At 63.0% G+C, this 12,251-nt stretch overlaps 4 protein-coding genes across 4 annotated transcripts; all 4 read left to right on the forward strand.

The window, feature by feature from the left end:
- Nucleotides 1-347: 347 nt before the first annotated feature.
- VTJ83DRAFT_126 (uncharacterized protein) lies at nucleotides 348-1,596 on the forward strand (the record flags this gene model as incomplete). Its single annotated transcript, XM_071007399.1, has 2 exons — nucleotides 348-739; nucleotides 795-1,596. 2 exons carry the CDS (start codon nucleotides 348-350, stop codon nucleotides 1,594-1,596), a joined length of 1,194 nt encoding a protein of 397 aa, XP_070869479.1.
- An 808-nt stretch (nucleotides 1,597-2,404) lies between these two features.
- VTJ83DRAFT_127 (uncharacterized protein) lies at nucleotides 2,405-4,358 on the forward strand (the record flags this gene model as incomplete). The annotated part of the gene is made up of 3 exons (XM_071007410.1): nucleotides 2,405-2,559; nucleotides 2,673-2,820; nucleotides 2,934-4,358. The coding sequence occupies 3 exons, from the start codon at nucleotides 2,405-2,407 to the stop codon at nucleotides 4,356-4,358; spliced, it is 1,728 nt and encodes a 575-aa protein (XP_070869480.1).
- A 2,168-nt stretch (nucleotides 4,359-6,526) lies between these two features.
- On the forward strand, nucleotides 6,527-8,658 carry VTJ83DRAFT_128 (uncharacterized protein; the record flags this gene model as incomplete). Its single annotated transcript, XM_071007421.1, has 6 exons — nucleotides 6,527-6,811; nucleotides 7,043-7,079; nucleotides 7,171-7,247; nucleotides 7,327-7,594; nucleotides 7,667-7,772; nucleotides 7,863-8,658. The coding sequence occupies 6 exons, from the start codon at nucleotides 6,527-6,529 to the stop codon at nucleotides 8,656-8,658; spliced, it is 1,569 nt and encodes a 522-aa protein (XP_070869481.1).
- A 1,348-nt stretch (nucleotides 8,659-10,006) lies between these two features.
- VTJ83DRAFT_129 (uncharacterized protein) lies at nucleotides 10,007-11,806 on the forward strand (the record flags this gene model as incomplete). The annotated part of the gene is made up of 1 exon (XM_071007432.1): nucleotides 10,007-11,806. The coding sequence occupies one exon, from the start codon at nucleotides 10,007-10,009 to the stop codon at nucleotides 11,804-11,806; it is 1,800 nt and encodes a 599-aa protein (XP_070869482.1).
- Between the last annotated feature and the right edge of the window lie 445 nt (nucleotides 11,807-12,251).

Raw genomic sequence — 12,251 nt, forward strand, 5'->3', positions numbered from 1 at the left:
AGGAGCGGCGGATGAAACGGGGAACCAATCACGCAGGCCCAACGACGGAGCGGACGCTGGCGCGGAGACAACCTGCCTCGGGCGGGAATGGTGGTTCCTCCAGGGAGATGAGCCTCGTGGTCGGCGGGTAGTAGTCTATGCATTCCAGAGGGAGGCGGGGGCTTCGGGTCATTCCTGAGTATGTCTAAACCACGACCCCGATGACAAAAGCGCGACATCCTGGATCCTTCGTCCTTGGGTGTCGAGCGAGCCATCGGGATGCGCAACCGACGACTTTGTGATTGTTCCAACAACCTGACCAGAGAGCTTGTCCAGAGGGTTCGGAGCACAGGCGAGCAACCAGAACCATGGCGGCAACCGTCGTGACGGGGCAGGCGCCCACCAACCTAGGCCCGTTGACAACCACCTTCACACCACCGCCGGCGTGCACCGTGGCCGTCGGGGCGGGTCCCGGCGGAGCGTTCGGAAGCGCCGACAAGAGTGTCGGTCTTCTCGGGCAACGCTGCTCGGCGGGACGAGCGTGGGACGCCACGTCGTGCTGGCCCGAGACTTCGCAAGGGGCCCCCGAGGCGGCCAAGCAGGCGCCGCTGAGGGGATGGGGATACTACTCACCGGGGCTTCACTGCCCCGCAGGCTACGCGACGGCGTGCTCGGCGACGGGAGGCGCGGGCGGCGAGACGGGCTGGCCGGTGCAGTTTGTTCTCGGGGCCGGAGAAACGGCGGTTGGCTGCTGTCCGAGGTGAGACCCTCGTTGCACGGAGCCAAGGGCCGAGCTCGACTAACGCGGAACGCAGCGGATATGGCTGCGCCAACATGCACGGACAGACGTGCACCATGGTCGCCGCATCGACCGCGATCCCGACCGTGACGTGCCACGGGAGCAAGAGCGGCAACTTTGGGTACTTGACGATCCCCGGGGAGGGCGGAGCCTCGTCCCTCACGGCGCTGACCCTCTTGGCGCCCATGATCCAGATCAACTGGCGGGCGACCGATCGACCCGGCGCGACAACCACAGCAGAGCCGACGGCCACGTCCATATCCGGCAGCCAGGGACCGTCGGCATCCGGCACCAAGACGGTGGATGCCGCTGCGGCGTCGGGCGAAGCAACGCTCGTCCTGGCACCGGGCGACGGGAGAGGCACAAGTCGCTTGGACCCGAACGCAGGGGGAACGTCGTCGTCTTCACGGCAGCCGGCATCCGACGACAAGAACGAGAACGGCGACACCGGCGGGGGTCTCGACGCATTCTCCGGGGTGGCTATCGGTGCGGCCAGCACGGCGGTGCTGTTGGCGGTGGTCGTGTGCGGTCTGTTTTTCTGGTGGTGGAGGCGGCGCACGAGCAAGCGCGAGGAGCGCGATCCAAGCCGGCTCTACGGAATGCGGCACGCCATGAGCCCTGTGGGTGGCCTGGCCATCCAGGACGACATGCCGGGGTGGTATCGCGGCCAGCGGCAGGCGACGCTGCCGAACCAGTATTCGGGAGCCAGCGGGTGGGCGCCGTCGATGAGATCGATCGACAGGCCGGCAGCGCCCGCAATGCCGTATTACCGGCCGTACCGGCCATCCTGCTCGAGTGTTGGAGGTGACATGAGGTGAGGTGAGGTGAGGTGAGGGGAGGGGAGGTGAGGGGAGGGGAGGTGAGAGCGAGGAGGAGGAAGAAGAGGACCAGGCTCCGGGGGTGGGAGAAGGAAGGGCAAGAGGTAATTCGAGGAGAGCTCAGAAAGGGTTACGGGAAGGTTCATGATGTTGTTCAACCTCACGTAATGAGTCGTTTCATGTCTAGAAACGGTGAGGTTCGGAAGATGACGAGTGGTGCAATGGAAGACCAAGATGAGGAGGATCATGGAGATGTAATAATTAATATTTCAAAGTAGAGGAATGTCATTGGCCGAGGGGCACCCACGAGGCCTGCAGGCGCCTGGGGTAACTCGTCTCATGAAGAACTTCGTTGGCTGGTAGAGAGGCTCAACTGTTGTGCATCGTAGAATATATTACTGTGGTAAGAGAGCCGGTGTAAGTATAAGTACCGTACCTCAGGTAGTATAGTGGTAGTGAGTACGTACCTGTCACTGCCAAGGCCCAGCAAGGACCCACAGTGCGATAACGAACGCTTGTACGTTTGCCGCGTGCCTACCACTCGGTTGGTGCTAGCTAAGTTACCTACTTGGGCTAGGTTGGGTGGGTCTCCGCGGGAACTTGGCCTGCCACAAGCCCCCCCCGGGGCCTCGACATCATCAACGAATCCACAAGCTACACCAGCTATCCACACATCCACAGCCACACGCCTCGCACCACCTCACATCCTGATCTACTCGTTACTCGTACACCTTCAACCCACTACCGTCCCCCCTCGCCTCTCTCCCCCAATGCCTGGCCAACACCCTTGATCCTCCGCCATGCCACCATGTCGGCCGAGTCAACGCGCCCGCTCTTGCTGCCGCAGAACCGCAAGATCCGGCACCTGCGCGGCCTTGCCCTGAGGAACCTGGCCTTCTCCCGGCCCCGCGGCCACTCGGTCGACGATGCTGCCGTCAACATCCAGAGCCCTGCCAAGCTCGAGTCCCTACGCGCCCCGCCCCGCCTGCATCACGCCCTTTCCTCCGGCAACATACGCGCCCCCCACGCCGCCGCCGCTGCCGCCGCCGCCGCCGCCGCCGGGACCGCCAGCGCAGCGCCAGCCTCGTCCACCCATCCGCCGCCGCCCGCCAGCGTCACTTTGAGGACACCTTCGACTCGCGTCTCGCCGACGCTTTCTTCTCCCTGCACGTCGACGGCGAGGAGGAACCCATCTACGTCAGCGAGGTCGAGGAACGCGGAACGGTACGTCCATGCCGCCCGCCGCACCGGCCCCGGCCTGGGTCGCCACGCATCTGCCCAACGTGACGTCCACGGTGAACCCCCCTGCTGACGGAAACAAAAACAAAAAACTCCAGAACTTCAACTTTCGCTTCTTTGATCTCTCCGACCTCGATGCCGCCGTCACGCGCTCGCCGCGCTTGACCATCCACGTCTGGGCCCGCCGCCGCTGCGACTCCTGGGCCCTGCTGCTCGAGGACGACGTTGACCTGCGCGCCCTCCAGTGGCTTGGCAGCTTGGACAAGGTGCACTTCCCGCCCAACAGCCTCGTCTTCCACCTGGTCGACGGCGTCTACTCGCTCGACCTGTCCGGCAAGCCGGCGCCGCCCAAGCATGCCGCCCCCGCCGCCACCTCGTCGTACACGGCGCTGATGCGCCTGGCCACCCTCGACAGCTCGATCCAGGACGCGCTGGCCACTCGCGAGCGGCTCGCCCGTCAGATCAACGACCTGCTGGCCTCCGAGGCCCGCAACGCCGTGCCCGAAGCGGAGGATTCCCTGGCCCTCGCCAACAAGTACCTGGCGCAGCAACGCCGCGCCGTGGCTCAGGCCAGGAGGCGGAACGAGGACCTGCGGGCGTCCATCGCCGCCCGCCGAGACGCCATCGCCCAGGGCCGTGCTGCCCAAGAGCGCACCGCCCGCGACGTCCAAGACGCCGCCGAGAGGCTTGCCCAGAACCGCACCTTGCTCGACAGGGCGCGCGCCGACATGCGCGGACAGCGCCGGCGGATCTGCGAGGACCTGGCGCGCATCTACAACATAGGCCCCGTGCCCCTCGGGCCGCCCCTGGCCTTCCAGATCTGCGGGATCTCCCTTCCCAACACCGATTACGACGGCCCCGCGGGCTCGTCCGCTGCCGTCTCCGAGGATGCGCTGTCGGCCGCCCTCGGCCACGTGGCCCAGCTTACCGACGCCCTGCAGTATTACTTGTCCGTGCCGCTGCCCTACCCGATCTGCCCCTTCGGCTCGCGGTCCACCATACGCGACGACATCAGCCAGATTCCCGACGCGCAACGAGAGTTCCCCTTGTATCTGCCCCGCGGCGGCTCGGCCGCCCAGTATCGCTTCGACTACGGCTGGTTCCTGCTCAACAAGGACATCGAGGCCCTGTGCGCCTCCCAGGGCCTGCGCGTCGTCGACATACGCCACACCCTACCCAACCTGAAATACCTGCTGTACGTTTGCAGCGCGGGGTCCGACGAGCTGCCGGCGAGGAAGCGCGGCGGCGTGCGCGGGCTGTGGGCCGGCCGCGCCAGAGGACCGCCGGGGGTTGCCGACGATGCGAGCAGCTTGGGCACGGCAAGCCGCCGTGGCAGCGACGCGAGCGACGCGCTGGCGAGGCCGCGGGAGGAGCTGAGGAGGGCGCTGGCGGGCACAGGCCGAGCCGCGGACGAGCCCGGGAACGGACACGTCCCGAACGAGCCGCCGTCGCTGCTGCCGTTTGGCGGGGAGATGAAGCTCAGCCTGAGGACCAAAGGCCTCCGAGAGAGCGCCGCTCAGTGACGCGGCAGCGTGGGAACGGTCTGGCCTGACAGCACCTCCTGCATGCGGCTCCTGGCACCGAGGAAGGGATGCCGTATGCGTTATTAGCGTAGCTTGTGGTGTCCCCTCCCGACCGGCCCATGGATCCGCTCCCATCTGGGATACCCGCCCGAACACCACGCCGGGCATAACGCCTGCGCAAACTAGAGTATCCTGCTTCCTTCACCACGTAATGTATCATCAGCATTCGTTGTCAAACGATATGCCTTGTTAGACCTGTTTTTTTTTTTTTTTTTTCAATTTATTTATTTCTTCCAGGGGTGCTAGAACCGTGCGCGCGCCACGCAGATCCTACCTTGCATGGGCGTGCTGCTCTCTCAACCTTCCGTTTCCCCCCCCCCCCCCCCCCCCCCCTTGGAGCTCGCTCCCAATCTGCGGTGTTGTGCCCAGCCAGCAGCTCGCCTCCCGACGGCTGGGTGCGGGCGGCGCCAAAGCGTCGCGTGTCCTGCCCCGGCGCTTCCCATACATGATAGTTACACCGTCGTTAGCGAGCATACCCAGCCTCCCTTTGGGACCCAAGGTGTGCCGCGAATCTGCGACCATCAAGACGGCAAGACGGGAATGGTCCGGGGCGTTGTCCCCAACCAGGGAACCCTCACAGCCACCAAACCACCAGCCGGCCGGGCCGTGGGGTAATAATCAATATCAACTCGGATGACATGCTGCACCCCGCCGACCGCCACTGCATGCTCTTGTTCGCAATCAGCCCTCCATTCGAGAACCCAGCCGACCGTCGTCCGCCCAGGCCGCATACCTCAAAGACGTAGGTGCAACGTTGCAGGGCGGACAGGGACGCAGGTGTCAAAAAGAGGAAGCGTAAACGATGGGCGGGAGGCATGTCAAGTCAGCCTGCGCGTGGCAACCTGTCACACCCTTTTTCGTCTCGTTGCTTTCTGCATTCGGCCTCTGCCATGCACTGGATGGTCAGCCCCGGAGGCAGGGTTGGTTTGGAAGACGGGGAGGGCCTGGAACGAACCAACCACGCTGGGCCCCCCGGCTGTTCGCATGGGCCGCCTGAGCCCTGAACGACGACGACGCCATGTTCATGCAGCCATCAATACAGGCCTCTGTAGCTACTAGACAGGACGGCTAATACTCCGTATTTATGGCCTCCTGTTTCACCACACTCTCAATGGCTTCGGCATCACGGGAGAGCATCCCGTTCGTAGACGTTTCCCGGGGTCGACTTCGCCAGGCTCATCTCTCTCTCCTGCTTTCTCTCTCTCTCTCTCTCTGTGTGTGTGTGTGTGTGTGCGCGTGTAGAGAGGGGGGGAAGGGTTCCATGGGAACCCGGCAACACAACATCCATTAATACGACCACCACCACCGCCACACCTGTCAGGCCAGCCGTCCAGGCTTGAAGCACGCTGCAGCACCTGTGCAGGCATTCGTGCGCTGCACGATAACCGCGGCCGAATTCACGCCTCCGCGGGAGCGAGACGGAGGCATGAATGCCGGCGGGCGGGCCAGACTCGAACCGGCATTGAAAAGACCTTGTTGGCGTGCCGCCCCCCCGGATTGCTTGGCCCCGCGTTCGAGGTGGGAGAGGAGGGAGGGAGTGTTGCATCCCAGCCCGTGCTTGCAGCCAACAATCTTGACAAGGAGTTTCGGCAGAATATGTGGCCTGCCGCTCAAGACCCGACATACGTACGCAGTAAAGCACCTTAAAGTAGCTCCCGGGGGCATGCTGCGCTGAGAAGGGAAAGCGTCCGATCGCCCTGCCGCTGGATCCGGGGCTGCGATGCCGTTGCCATGGAACGCTGCCGTCGTCGTCAATCGGGTCCCGAGCTCTTGGGGCTCCTGGGTTCTCGTCCCCTGGAAACGGTTGAATCTCAACACCAGACACCTCCTCCTACCCGACCCATGGAATCGTTGCCGGCCATCTGAGACTTTTCCTTCTCCGCCGGCTTGCATCTCTCCCCCTCCCTCCTTGTCGACGCCGTCCTCGTGGTCAAGCTACCCATTTCCCAAGGCATGTCATCCTTGCGACCGAGTCGCCACATCTTCCCTCCCCCTTGACCACAACCCCCCGTCCACCCGTCCGACGACCGACGACGACCGACGGGCGACGCCAACGCCGCCCTTGCCACCTCCTCACGCTTGCCACCACCTTCACCATCACCGTCACGATGAGTGGCTCACCACCGGCGCCGTCGCCGCCGTCGCCGCCGTCGCCGCCGTCGCCGCCGTCGCCGCCGTCGTCGTCGAATCCAGATTCGTCCTCCTCTTCCTCCGCAGCCCCCCCGCCGCCCTCATGGGAATCCCTACCGCATGACTCGCTGCAGACCAACATCATCGTCGCGGCCTCGGTGTGCTGGTCCATCGCGGCCGTGTTCGTCGCCCTCCGGTTCTACACGCGCGCCGTCATCATCCGCGTCGTCGGCGCGTCGGATTGGAGCGTCTTGATTGCGCTGGTAAGGTCTCTCCTCCGCCAACGTTGGCAGGACAACAAAGGCTTGCAAGGCCTGGCTTTTGCTGGAGGATGGGAGGGTTCATGAGGAATCCTTGGCATGGGGTGGTGGTGGTTGTGGTGGGGGAGGGGAGGAATGGGGATCAGAGAAGGGTTGGTGTCTCGGGCGAGATCATGGTGCGGTGCTCCAGGGTGACGGACGGATCAGCTGGTGCTGATGGTTGGGAATCAATAGATCTTCAGCGGCGCAACGTGCGGGACCATTATTGATCGTAAGTTTTGTCGTTTCTCAGCCCCCCCTCCCCCTCTTCCATGAGCCGGGGTTTGTTGGGGCCGGATGCTGATAGACGACGGCTGTACAAGAGGCGAGGCGCGGCTCGGGCCGTCATGTTTGGGATCTGGATTTCAACGACATGAACAACGCGATCTCTTGGGCAAGGGTACGTTGGGTCTCCGCCCCTTGAAGCCCGCGGCGGCGGGAACGCCGGCGCCCAGCATATCGAGCTAACATGAGGGCAGTCGGCCTGGTTCGGCGTCCTCTTCTACGCCTTGTCGTTGTGCTTCGCCAAGCTGTCCATCCTGATGCTTTACGTCCACATCTTCACCTTCCGGTGGGCGCAGCGGGCCGGTCAGGTGCTGCTCGGGATCGTCGTGATCTCTCACCTGTTCATGGCCGTCACCTCGTTGACGGCTTGCATCCCGCTCAAGTCGTACTGGGATTTTACCGTCCCCAAGCGGTACTGCCACTCGAACAGCATGTGGTGGTCAAACACCGGGCTGCATATGGGTGAGCGGACGCGTGACGAGACGAGGAGTTGTTGTTGTTGATGAGCAATCGCTGACGTCAAGCGTCAAACAGTGACGGACTTTCTCATCTTCCTCCTGCCCATGCCCATCGTGTGGACCATCCACCTGCCGCGCCGGCAAAAGCTGATCCTGTCGTTCCTGTTCGGCTTTGGCTTCTTGTACGTTGCTCCAGCACACGAGGGAACCTATCCTCCTCGTCTGTTTTTTCTTTGTTCACAACCGGCTGATGGACGCGTCGTAACCTGCAGGGTCTGCTTCATCTCGATCCTCCGCGTGCCCCAGCTCATCCGCGCCCAAAACGACATCGACTTCAGCTACGTCGCGGCCGAGCTCTCCTACATGACCGCCGTCGAGCTCAACGCGGCCATCGTCTGCGCCTGCGTCATGACCCTCAAGCCCTTCCTCGCCCGCTGCTTCCCCCGCAGCATCTGGGCCGCCGAGGGGACCACGGACGACACCACGACCACCACCGCCGCCGGAGAGGGCAACAACAGCGGAACGTCGTCCTGGTGCAGCCGCGGAAGCGGCGGCGGCAAGAAGCGCCAGCGCCGAACGCTCCGTCGGCGCGACTCGGCGAACGATCCCCGAGGACCGCCCACCATCGGCAGCATGCCTACGAGATTACGACACCCCCGCGGTGGCAAAGGAGGAAGGGGATCCGTATCCCTGGGCTCGGCGCTGGATTACCACGGGTTGTGGATGGAGACCGGCGGCCTAGGGGCGGGGGATGTCATCCCGGGCGGGAAAAAGGCTAGCAGCCGAGCGGCGGCAGCGGCGGCCGCCGCCGCAGCGGTCGGCCGGGGAACGCGGAGGGTGTGGGTGGACGGGACGGGGTACGTTGAGATCCACGATGGAGATGTCGATCCGTGGGGGGTCGATGTGGAGCTGGCGGAGCATATCGGGCGAGGCGAGCATAGAGGGAGGGACGGGAAAACAATAGGGCATCGCACGCCCAGGTCGCCGACGTCGCCGCCGGTGGGAAGCGGGACGGTGAGGGTGGATACCGAGTTTATCGTCGAGGTGAGGAAAGCACAGACGGGTTGAAGGTGAGAGGTATCAGAGTTGCTAGCGTCATGAATGATTATTATACCCCCTTTTGTTTCTTTTCTACTAAGATAGGTATGTTGAGTTCTGTCGAAAACGTATACTGTCGATTTTCGGAGCCGGTAACCTCTAGCCAGGCCATCCGCCAGCCCTCTAACTACTCTACGAGGCATCCAACTGTTCCCCTGATATGCCACGGGTGCCCAGCAACGGTATAACTCCCGTCGCCCTGGGGATAGTATTTTGCGTCCACTGGTCCCCTCCACCCACCCTTACCATGGCGCGCCCAAATCCTCCCTCCCTGCCCCCCTGGAGGAACCTCACCTTCCTCCCTTCTCGCGCCCCTCCTGAAAAAGGTACAGCGGATCGATCGTGCCGCAGTTCCCGCAGAAGGTTCTCGCCGCTCCTGAAGCCATGGCCTTCGGGGAAGGCGACGCGGTGGGCGATCTTGCCGCAGACGCAGCTGCCCGTGACGTAGCGCAGGAAAGGGCCGAGGTCGTTGGCGTCGGTCATGGTGGTGATCCGGTTGTAGTCTCCGATCTTGTGGAGAACATCAGGGCCATCCGCGGTCGGAGAGCATCGAAACGGACAGGACGAAGTGGGCATCCTGAGTTTAATCAGAGCACCCTTTTTCAGTATGACCCAACTTAGTTATAGAATATCTCCTTCTTTCTCGTGGCTATCACTCACGAGCCATCATCCCGCGGAATTCCATCATAATTGTTTCGGCACATGACGACGCGACTTAGACAAAGTCCCTTTTGCCGTTTGTGGAGTCGGTAATAGAAGAACTTGGTTCTCCTACAACCCTAACCCTCTAGCGAATTCAGGGTCTTGGGTCGCCGCCAGGATCGACCCGCAGTTCCCTTGTCATCTTCAACACAACTCGCAACCTTGGTCGACTCATCCACGGTTTGAACGCCTACTTGCATGCCTGTTGCTCCTCTTCAGCGTCGCTCATCACATGGACTTGCTGAAGCTATGAAAGCTGTGGCTTGGTAACGAGCTCGTCGACGACGCATATTGTTACTCTCACCGGCCTCCTCCTCCAGGCAGCAGCGTGGTGCTATGAACCAGCTTCGTCGTGGCTTTCACTGAGTGGCCACGGCTTTTGAACATCACCAGCGTGCAACACACGCACGAAACTCCGCCTCATCTTCGTATCACCCCCGTAACCCTTCGGGAGATTGGTACGACGGAACAATTGCGTGAGTTTGGCAGCACCACACCTTGAAGTGTCCGACGCTGACACTTTTATTCAGATCACGGTGTTCCAGGCACCCCCCCCCCTGTGACGGAGGCTCTCACGTCCGCAACGTGAACAGTATCCAGCTCACCTCCCTTGGACATGTCGCGCCACGTCTCATGGAGGTTGTTGCCGGCCACCGCCGCCGGCATCCCCACCCTGCTCGTGTCGGCCGTCTTCGGCGAGGACTCGTACGCCATCCACCTCTCCGACCTGGCCAATCTTTGGGTCGAAAAGATGGACCGGCGGCCCATCGTGAAGCGAGCCATGGTCGAGGATACTAGCATTGACCCCAGCGATAGCCGCGACCAATTCCACAAGCTGCTCGAGCTCTTGCAGGCCGCCTTCGACAGCAGCGCTCCGGAGCACCCTACCACGTCCCTGTCGCTGTCCCGCGGAGATGACGACGACACGCTGGCCGTAACAGTCACCTGTGTCCTACCGAAGCCCCTGAAGCCGTTCCAATGGCCGATGCAGTTCAAGAAGTGCCCGCCGTCCGCCCTCGCGTCCGAGCTTGTGCTACCCCTGATCCAGGCACACGAAGCTCGTCTGCGAGAGGTCGAGCAGCTTGTGTCGCTCGTTGGCGACAAGGACAACGTCATCGGCAAGCTCATCGACAAGCTGGAGGCTTCGGGAATCGGCCTCGAGCATGTGTTCCATGCCCTCTCAGGAAAGCGCAAGGTGGACAGGGCTGCCGCCGAGGGGAGAGTCAAGGGGATGGCCCCGTTCTCGAAGGCCGACTTGGGCAAAGGCATCGAGCTACGATCCGTTGCACGGTCGGAAGATGTCACATCCCTGCTGGGGTCGGTGTTTGGCGCTTCCGGCCTCCGGTACCAAGCCGATCTGGATATCGAGGGGTCCACGGTCCTCAACGACTGGTGGACGAAGCTTTCGAGAGGCAGACCGGTTACACTCTCCGAACGGCCGGAGATTCCAGCGGCCCACAAGGCCCCAACACGGGCCGCACCGGAGCGGAATAACGACGAGGATGATTTTCAAGTCCAGTCCACGCCGCCTGGCGCTCGGGCATCGCGAAAACGAACCAGTCCCTCGGCTGCTGTAGACGATGATGGCACAGCCTCTGAGGATGAATTTCAAGCCCAATCCACGCCCCCTGGCCCTCGAGCTCGAGCCTTGCAGAAACGACCCAGCCCCGCTGCGCCTGCTGTGGATGACGATGACACGGCCTCTGAGGACGATTTCCAAGTCCAAAGGACCCCCCCACCTCGTGCCAAAACAGGGCGCAAGCCGCCAGCGCCCCCGCCCCCGGCGGATGGCGACGAAACAGCTTCCGAAGGGGACGAGGCGACGGCATCATCGCCATCTCCCGAAAAGCGTCGGCCAACAGCACCGAGGCTGGGAGGAATCGGCAGGCGCGCATCCCCGCAGGCCCTCGCTGCATCGCAAGCCTCGGGAAGCTCGCGAACCATAGGCGCAGACGCCGCGTCGGAAACCGCATCGGATGTTGACGGCGAGGACGACGATCTGGAAAAGGCATCCCCACCACCGAAAGCGCCGGCCCGACGAGGCGGGCTCGGCCGCATCGGCGGGCAACCCAAGCTCTCGCGAGCATCATCACCGCCGGCAGCCCGGCCCGCGCGCTCGCCGTCGCCGCCGGCTACCTCGGCCGCATCACCAAAAGAGTCGAGCCCGCTGCCGAGGAGGCACAAGCTGGGCGTGATCGGGAAGGCAGGAGGAGCCCCGCGCTCTCCGGGCGGGCCTTCGAGCGCTCGGGACGATGGCAGGGCTAGCAGGAGCCGAACCCCCGCAACGGAACAGCCCAAGGCACCGCCGGCCCGTGAAACGTCGCAGGAGCGGGCGGAGCGCAAGCGGGCGGAGCTGCAACGGGAGATGGAGAGGCGGGCGGCGGCGGGACCGGCCAAGAAGAAGCGCAAGTTTTGAACGTTTGTCATCGTTTAACTCGAGGTCGGGCAAGGTCAAGAGGGGGCTGTTGGTGGTTGTTTCACGGCATGGAGCGAGTTCTTTGAAAGGACCGTCCATGTTGAGCTCGTCATTGATTCATAATTAATTTACGCGATCATCGGATGGATGAATGTCGATTCTTGTACAACTCATAGTAGTTCACCCCGTCCCCTTTTGGAGACGAATGCCTCCTCCCTCCCGGTCCAGGCGTATTACCGTCCTAGCCACAGCGGTCGTTTCTTTGAGCCCCTTGCGTTGTGCACCGTCGAAGCTCGAGCCCATTCTTCATGGCCTGCATCGTCTCACCAGGACCTCCCTGAGTCCCTTGCGTTTTGCACCGCCGAAGCTCGAGCTCAGCTCCATGACAAGCATCGTCTCACCAGGGCCACCAGCCATGGACCCATCTCGGAACGTTTCGAAGCGG

This window comes from Remersonia thermophila, chromosome 1, assembly GCF_042764415.1.
Source record: "Remersonia thermophila strain ATCC 22073 chromosome 1, whole genome shotgun sequence".
NCBI lineage: Eukaryota > Fungi > Ascomycota > Sordariomycetes > Sordariales > Chaetomiaceae > Remersonia > Remersonia thermophila.